Below are 9,442 nucleotides of genomic sequence, written 5' to 3' on the forward strand. Positions count from 1 at the left end.
GGGATCACAATTGAGAGGCAAGTGATTTGAAACTCAGACACGTCTACGCAATAATCACCTCACTCTTCAGCTGTGTCCTTAGGGCGACTCTAAGGTACAGATACCAATTTTTAGGCTCAGGAAACTCAAGGTCTAGCTCAAAATTAATAGTATCACTAAGTGAGACAAGGGACAAGCATGTGTGTTCTGACCCTAACCAGCCCTGAGCTGCCTACTAAACTACTTTACACTTTTGGAGAGGAGAAAACAGCAATTTTCTAGTGACCCTAGCAAAGCCTGTTTTTCCTAGAACCTGTGAGCTCTGAGAATCAAGACTTCATCCAAACCATCTGAGCTCCACATGGATTCTATTGTCTAAGTATGGCATAACCCACCTTTGATGGGAAATGCCTGAAGCGGGTCTGCTTTGAAGGGACATTGTCCATGAGCTGCAATAAGTAGGCTGCAGAGAGCTCATTTCAACATTCACTGAAGACAAAAGTTTCTACTAACCTACTAAGGATACAAGCAGGCATGCAAGCACTCTAAGATCAATGCAGGAGACTATGCAATGTGTGTGTGTGTGTGTGTGCACACCAAAGCAAACAGACAAAAGAGACTGAGGCACTTCTACAGTGTAAACAATTCTTTATATAAGACTACCTGGCAGCCTAGCCATAGCTTTAGCAGATGAGCAGCCCACAAAAGGTCAAGGTAGCCACATAAACACAGGCACATGATATTAGGAGAGAATAAATGACTGAAGTGGTCTTCAGGAGATCTTAACCAATGCTCTTTTAGAAATGATAAGTGGTTGAAAAACCTCCTCTGTATTCTCTATGAACCACAAAGTTCTTATCTGCACTGTCTTCCCATGTACCCCAGTTTGGAGGCCTCCCCCAGAACCACTACAGTGTCACTGGCATTTGTTCTCTTGCCCTTACAGCCCTATAACTCTCTCAGTGACATCTGGACTCAAGCATGTCCAAACAGCAGCATGACCTTACTCTGATGACCTCAGGGCATGGACTCAAGCCTTGTCCTGGAGGCCTAATGAAAAGTTAATTTAACAGAATTTATTTCTGACTCTGACTTATAAAAGGAAATATAAATATAGGGCTAAAGAATGCAGGAGAGAAGAATTTCAGATCAAGATAGCATTCTATTCATGTCCAGATGGCATTTTGCTATAAGTCTGAAGCAGTAGAGATTCCAGTAAAAGTTAACCTACTTAGAGAAAACAATGTCAAAGCAACTCTATTGAAACAGGTTCCTAACAGCAGTAAGGTATTTTATAGCAAGTATGGACAGAAACCTCAAATACATGACTTATTAGAAAACAAAGCTTTTAAACATGTAAAAAGTGTCCTTATCATTCTGAAAACACCTCCTGAGGACCTATGCAAAGTTCTGAGCTAGACGCAGGGACACAATTAACAAGGCCAAGTTTTCCCACTAAACATCTTACAACACAGCTAGTAATCAAACAAGCCAACAACTGATGTGGGATATCTGTACACTGTGTGAGGATACATTGCTGTGATTGTCTTAATAAAGAGCTGAGTGGCCAACAGCTAAGCAGGAGGTATAGAGGAACTTCTGGGCAGAGAGAAGAGTAGGAGATGCTCAAGGCACATGAGAGAAGCCAAGAAACATAGAGAGGAAACAGATACAAGATAGAAAAGAGGTAACACCATGTGACAGAACGTAGATTAACGTAAATGAGTTAATTTAAGTTATAAGAGCTAGTTAGCTATAAGCAAGCTTTCATAATTAGTAGGAAGTCTCCGTCATTATTTGGAGGCTGGCTGGCAGGACAGAAACAAAGATGAAGACGATGATGATAATGACTGAACTCAGGTCTTTGAGACACTGCATACATCCACCCCTCCCAGCTCAGCAAACGAGTATGTAACACACCTGTTATCAGCCACTTGCAGGAGGTCTGCGATGTATGGGTCCTCTGGCTGTGGAACTGGGTAGGAACTGACTTCAGAGGGTGGGGCTGGTTCATCGATTTGCATCCGCTGGCGCCTAAATGCAATGCTTCTTTTCTTGCCTCCTAAGAATGCAGAAATAGATGCATGTCTTAAAAACCAAGGAGAACCAGACTCTTTTCTAAGTTCTGAACTTAGAAAACACAGATTCACCTTCTCTTTTAAAGTGGACTCTAATGTAAAATATTCACCCTGCTCTCTGACTGAACAATGTATTTCTCAAACATTTAATGAGACTATAAAACAAGTTTTCTATGCCTGCAGGCTTGGCATATGTGCACAGGTTTAAACTGTTCCTTGGCTAGATTAGATTTTGGCAGGATTAAAATCTAAGTGTGTCTTTTAGTGGTCAATGTCATGAGCTAAAATATCACCATCAGACAACTGTCAGATGAGGAGCACTGGCAGTAAGAACTAAAATACACATGTTTATTAAACAATGTCCAAAGAACAGGTAACTGGAGGCTGGAGATGCCTCAGCTGTCAAGGTGTCCGCCATTCAAGCATGAGGATCTGAGTTTGATCCCAGAAACCATGGAAAAAAAATTCAGTGGTAGTGCCAAAGCCTGTAATCCCAGCATCGGAGAAGCAGAGGCAGAAGGATCCCTGGGGCTTGCTGGTCAGCCTGTCCAGCCTCATAGACAGGCACAAGGCTCAGTGAGAAACCTTGTCTCAAAACAATGGTGGAAAGCAATAGAGAAAGAAATCCAAAGTTGACTTCTGGCCTACATATGCACATGCACACATTCCTGCACAAACAGAGCAGAAGCACACGGTGAGCAGATAACTGAAACTCCAAAGAACAACTAAAATATAATAGGATGTCACCTGTAATATAGTCATACCAAAATCTGAGTCAGTAGTGAACACCTCTGCAATTATCTTCATAGGCAGCAGGAATATTTATAAATGGATAGATTGATCTTAGAGTCATATAAAACTCATAACACGTTTACTTTCTCAGGAGAAGGCCAGACTAGAGCTACACTTTCTAAAGAGATCGGTTCTCATGAGAAAGAGGCACAGTCCAGTCTGTCGTCATGAGCTTACCGGCCAGCTTGGCTCGAGAAGGGGAGGACTCACCGGGAGTCTGTACTACAGCGTGCAAATTCTTTTCTTGAAGCTGTTGGATTTTCTCATTCTTAGCCTTGCTCTCTTTCTCCAGGAGTTTGAGCTTATGAACATACTGGTTATTCAGAAACTTCAGGTCAGCTGTCTCATGTGCACACTTTTTCAGTGTAGTTTTCAACTCTTAAAGTGAGAAAGATGAAAATATAACTCCAAAGATCAAGACACGGCACCAAGCTGAAAGGGGCCACCTGAGCCTTACAGGTTGGATTAACCCAAATGTACTTCCTACCCCTAATCACAAAAAACAACTTTATGTTCTTGTTATTACTGTATATGGCTAATGTGTACCATGGCTTTGATCCAGTAAGTTGGCTTTAGGCTAAAGAATTACTGAATATAAAGTTTATAGTAAGATAACTAAATAATTTATCTCCTTCCTGGCTCAACACCGCCAATGAGTGCTGCACGGCTGCTCATTACTTTTCAGTAAGAGGAACAATAGTTGTTTCAAGAAAATGTCTTCCATTCTGCCATTTAATATTCTTTTTACCAATTTCAAACCAAAAACATAAGCCGCATATCGTAGGGACTATCATGGCTACGGACTACACACTTATCTCCATTCTCACGCAATCTTCAATACAGCTTCCTGTGTTGACGGAGCTGTTCGCATGACTATCAGTTTTCTTGTCAAGGACTTTACAACGAGACTTTAGCCTTTTCCACTTATAAAACAAAGATGACAAGGTCCTACATTTAAAAATATCATCCAGGTTTCATGTACCTTTAATGTGCTTGTCTGAGCATTCTCTCAGCTTCATCAACTCCAGATACAATTCATTATTCTCCCTGCTCAGTCTTGTATTCTCAAGTTTATAAGGCTCCAAAACAAAATCAAAGTTGGCACTTTCCTTTTCCGCCTTTGCCGAGGACAACCTGGACTGCCGCAGGCTTTCTGTTGTGTGAACTAAATCACTAACGTTAAAGAGCAGAAAATGAAAGGCAAGAAAGCATTCTATTAGCCTTCTAGTAACTTCAAACACATTTCTAGAAAGACTTAAATATAATGCTAATGTTAAGTAATACCGAATTTACAAGAAGAATGAACAGGTACTTTCACGGTATCAAAAGGTCCACAAAAGTTTCTCAAAACAAGCTATAAGTTATAAAACACATCAGATTGTTGTTTGGTTGTTTTTCCCCCCAGTTCTGAAAGTACTTTTATTGACAATTTTACCTTTAGTTTAAAAATCTCATTGTTCAGCAACATCTAACTCAGGCTCCCAACAAATGAGCTACCCTGTCAGATCATTGCTCAAGCTCCCCACTGCTCCTTCTCTAGGTGCAACTCGCTCTTTATTGAGTAAACGTGTACTGATTGTCTGCTGTATGCTACCTCCAGGAAGACAGCAAACCAAAATCACGCTCTTACCTCTAAGAACACAGATTATAGAACACTTATTTACTAAATGTTTCGTGAGAAAACACACACAAAACGCACTTAATAATGAAGAATTTATATTCTACAATCACCAGACACTTAGTACATGTGATAAATCGAACATTCAAGCTTACTATATGAGCAATCTATAGTAACTGTAAATGATCATATCTTATGAAGTCTGCAATGAAAGGGGACAACACCAAGATGACAATGATGATGCACAGCGACTGTAAAATGCAGCCGATGTGACTGTCCTATACAGCCGGGAGAGCAAGGGGAGGCATAAGGAGGAGAACAGAGAGGACGGGCTCGCTACAGCCAGAGGGAGGAGTGTGCAAACAGCAAGAGTGAGGGTGCATGTCTGTGTGACTCTACACGTGCGAGGACAAAGCGTCAGGGAACGAAGGGACCGGGTCATGAGAGGTTTAGGGTCGTACCCGAGGTCACAAGGTATCTTTGCCATTCCTTGCTATCTACCAGCGTTACCTGTAGCCCTCCTAATGAACCTCCTCAAATACCCGCTGCAGTCTCAAACCTCCACACCACAGCTCTTGTGGAAAAGGAGGGGAAATCACAGAGAGCCTGTCAGTTGAGGTCACATGCGACGGCAACAGCAACAAATTAGAGAACCTTTCTGGAATAATAGAAATCAAAGACCAGCTGGCAGACAGAGAACTGAAGGGAGAGCTGGGTGGGAGTACAGCTCAGAGTAGAGCGCCTGCCCAGCACACTCAGGGCTGTGGTACCATCCTCACCAGTGCAGAAGGATAAAAACAAACGACAAGACAGGAAAGGGAAAAGACCTCTAACCTCTATCGGAAACCTCAGAGTGCAATTCCATTGGAAACCACTCAGAACTGGTGAGTCGGAAGAGCACAGAGGATATGGCAATCCCTAGCGTCCTGCACCATGAAGGCCCTTTGTTGGGGACAAGGCTTTGGACTAAGGAGAGCGCAGACAGCTTCAGCGGACTTACAGACTTCCCCACGGTCCCCTTGCCGCTTTCCTGAAGCAGGAAGGTCACCGCAAACTCAGGACACAGATTAAAGAGAACAGACATCTCTAACTGCGCTTTCATCTTTACCTGAAGAGTCTCTCCACCAGAGGCAGGCACTCCACCGTCAGAGTCTGGCGGTAGCCCAGCTGGTCCAGCCTCTTCCTCACGTTGATGTACTTCCTTTCTGTGGCCGTGCTCATGTCTCCAGGCTGGCTTTACTCACTCTCCACAGTCAAAGCCTGAGGGAGGATCAACACAACCATTAAGTTTCACTGCAAGGGAAGTTCCTTGAATAGGAAAGAACGATTTTGTTCCTTTTCTGGTCATCATTACTCTGTAATAGTAACATTTAAATCCAGTACATATGATCTCTATTTTGCTACATTAAAACATGCATTTTTCACAAACCTGAATGCAAAAGCTAAAACAACAATTCTAGAGGAAAACAAAGATTTCCCAGAGGCCAGCAAGGGATCCTTGACAGAAACTCCACTTTCTTACATGTGAACGATATCCAGACATCTTGCTCACACTAGGCAAGTATCCCACACTGGGCTGAGCGCACAACCCACAGGGACTTCCTTAATAGCAATAAACAGAACAGAAAAACCTGATAGGTGGGGCCTCATAAAAGCGACAAACATCAACTCATCCAAACACGCCCTTAAGGAAAATGAAAGTCCCAGCGGGGATGGGACTCAACGGTGGTTCTTGCCTAGTATTGGGAAGTCCTGGGCTTGACCTCACCAAGAAAGGGAAAAGGGGGAAAAGAAGAAAAAAATGAAAACCAAAGACTGCCAGAAAATATTCATAAGCTGTAAGAAAATATCTACACACAGAGCAGAAAAATGAACTCTTGGAGCTTAAAAATAAGACAATCCAACAAGAAAATTGGGGCTAGGCCCAGTATGAAAGCACACACCTATACTCCCAGCATTTAGGAGATAGACCCAGGGAGACTATCTTCAATCTGAGAGCATCCTTGTGTACATAGTAAGTACATAGGTTGCCAGGGATACATGGCAAGACCTGGTCCCAAATTATCCTCCCAAATTGTGCTAAAAACTGAATTTTTGTTAAACAAAAACTTGAAAACGCACCTTGCAAAAGGTATCTCGAGCCGGGCGGTGGTGGCGCATGCCTTTAATCCCAGCACTCATGAGGCAGAGGCAGGCGGATCTCTGAGTTCGAGGCCAGCCTGGTCTACAGAGCTAGTTCCAGGACAGGCTCTAGAAACTACAGGGAAACCCTGTCTCGAAAAACCAAAAAAAAAAAAAAAAAAAAAAAAAAAAAAAGATATCTCGAGAAATATATGAAAAGATGTTTAACATTAGGAAAATACAAACTATAATCACAATGAGGTGCAGCTTTGCCTATCCAGGAAGGAGGAAAAGGACCGACAATACCCAGTGTCAGCAAAGGCTGCCAGGAAGTGAAACCTAGACATGGCTGAGAGAGAAACCACCTTGGAACAAGTCCGGCAGTTCTGACAGCGTTAAACACTCCCAAGCTTGTAACACTATAATTCTATACCTGCACACTGACAGAAGAAAATGGGCACGAACGTCCACGAGGAGACTACAGCAGCGTTGAGAACAGGTTTCCTCACAACTGCACAAAACCGAAAGGAGGCAACAAGCTGTCAGTACACACAGACAACAGGGCTGACTCTCAAAAGACTATTCAGGCAAAAGAAGCCGCACACACTATGTGACCTCATTCACGAAAAGCTCAGAGACATTCAGATTCAACTATGGGGCTAGAAAGTCTCACAGGTGGCCAGTGACTGGGAAGGACGGCTCTCTTTCTAGAGAGGCAAAAGCGTTGACAGGGGAAGCCACCCAGGCACTGCGTCTATGGAGTTTTCAGATGAGCATTTCACGGCGTTCATTTCTCCTGTTTTTGTACTTTTTCATATGTTGAGACCAAAGCTCTTCATGATGTCCTGACTGACTGAGAACTCCCTACTGTAGACCACATGGTCTCAACCTTCTCTTCCACCTCTACCTCTATAATGCTAGGATTACTCATGCGTAATCCTAGCACAATGTCCACTTTTGCTTCCTTTTTTTTTTTAAGTAAAACACACACCTCTGAATACATTTTTAAACTTGTCTATTTTGTTTGTTTGTGGTGTTGGGGATCAAACCCAGAGCCAGCACTCTGCTTCTGGGCTACACCTCCAGCTACTATACTGTGCTTTTTTAAAAAAAAAAAAAAAATCTACGACTATTTTCTCTATCAATCTACCCTAAAATAGAATTATGCAAAGTTCATTTCCTTTCTAACCTTTGCCAAATAAATGTAGTCATAGAACTCTAATTTCTAACTTTTTGTTAGAAACGTTCTTCACCAATTGTAAATTTTAAGTGCTATATATGAATACACACAATCCTTCTGCTGTGAACATCCAGTGTGGGATAAACGACCAGTGGCATCCTCCCTACTCAAACACTTGAGTGAAGAAAGGCTATCCAAAGAAAGTAACTTACCAGGCCACAAGACTACTTCTAAATTAGGACTTCTTCTTGATTACTCTCCTTTATAAATCTAGCCTCTCTGAGAGGCCTCCCCTAGGACTTTCTAGTTCCTTCCACAAGAGGGACTTGACTGATGCCAGGTGTTTTAGAGGAACTCTTGTGGTCCCAAGAAAAACACCTGGCAAGCTAGATTTACAGGGCAAACTCCAAGAAACATTTCCCGTCTTTGACAGCTGCCAACTCCAGATACCCAAAACCATCTCTCTGCATCCTTCGAGAAGAAGACAGAATGAGAATACGAAGCAAAATCCTCCCAGCAAAAACAAAAACATGTACATGTTAGGTTGACCCTGTATTCCGGATGACAACTTTTTGATCAAGACAACATAAAAGGGTAGGTTCAGCGTTTAGAGTTAGTTGTCCACTACACTCCTGAGCGTGGGTGTCTTAAGGAGGTCACCTCTTACTTTTTCAGACACATCCAACGCGTGGATGCAGAAGGGTTTAAACACCAAATCCCGCAGAGCGGACACCACGCAGCGGGTGGGCCGGGGCGGCCTCGCCGTCCTTCCGGGACTCAGCCTGGAAGACGGAGCCACCGTTCTCCCCGCCAGGACATTTTCCCGTCCAGCCAGCCAGCCAGCCAGCGGCTCGGCCCCGCCGCCCCGCCGCACGGTCGGACGGTGGGACGGCCCCGCGCCGCCCTCCCCCACTTCCTCCCTCGGGGAACCGCCCCGGAGGCCCCGCGACCCCGCCCGCCCCCTGCGGCCTCTCCCCCACCACCGGGCGAGCCTCACCTCAGTTCCCGTCGCCGCTTCCCGGCACGGCGCATCGCCCTGGGGACCCGCCGTCCTCACTGGCTCCTCCCGCTGCGCCCAATGGCTCCGGCACCAGCGCAGTTTGAAAATGGCGCCGAGAGACGGTCGCGGCCCACAAGGAGGAAGCGCCGCGGTTGCCCCGGTAACCAGAGCGGCCCACAGTGGCGACGCGCGCCCGCCCGCCCGGTCGGTGATGGCGACTCCCCGGCCTCGGTCCCTGGAAACGTAACGGCCTGGCCGAGGCGGGGCCACAGCGCCCCCTGGCGGAAACCCCGAGCCTCTGCGACGCCCGGCGACTTGTCAACCGGCTGCTGTGCCCGGCCAAACCTGCACCCCAGGCCTCCGTTCCCCTTCTCTGTCCCCGCAGAGAAGGATCTTTCCCGGGTGAATTCGTGCTGACCGCCCAATATTCCTCCTGGACATCACTGTCCTTGCAGCTTCTGCTGGCTACCACCCGATACAGCTCTTGCCCCCTCCGCCAGAATAGAATCCGACCGCAAACACACTTGTTCATGTACCCACCTGCTGCCTCCAGTTGTGGACTCCTCGAGTCCAAGATTATTTTATTTAGCTATATGTCTCTAGTTCTACCTCGGTATTTGTAAACGCTAAGTTGAAATAAATTGTTTATAAATAAGCTGTTCACAGATAGAAAG

The 9,442-nt window shown here is 45.0% G+C and overlaps 1 protein-coding gene across 2 annotated transcripts in view; it reads right to left on the reverse strand.

Moving 5' to 3' along the window:
• The window catches only part of Cep135 (centrosomal protein 135), a 62,299-nt gene extending 53,396 nt beyond the window's left edge, over positions 1-8,903 (reverse strand). The window contains exons 1-5 of one of the 2 annotated variants that reach the window (XM_038335773.1): positions 8,766-8,903; positions 5,576-5,727; positions 3,832-4,022; positions 3,060-3,227; positions 1,900-2,041 (exon numbers count right to left, since the gene is read on the reverse strand). In XM_038335773.1, the coding sequence (XP_038191701.1) occupies positions 1,900-2,041; positions 3,060-3,227; positions 3,832-4,022; positions 5,576-5,688 (614 nt within the window). In that variant the 5' untranslated portion in view covers positions 5,689-5,727; positions 8,766-8,903. Of the gene's footprint in view, positions 1-1,899; positions 2,042-3,059; positions 3,228-3,831; positions 4,023-5,575; positions 5,728-8,765 lie in introns of those variants that run through there. The other variant, XM_038335781.1, reaches the window with a different exon arrangement.
• Between the last annotated feature and the right edge of the window lie 539 nt (positions 8,904-9,442).

Source organism: Arvicola amphibius, chromosome 1, assembly GCF_903992535.2.
Source record: "Arvicola amphibius chromosome 1, mArvAmp1.2, whole genome shotgun sequence".
In the NCBI taxonomy this organism is placed as follows: domain Eukaryota; kingdom Metazoa; phylum Chordata; class Mammalia; order Rodentia; family Cricetidae; genus Arvicola; species Arvicola amphibius.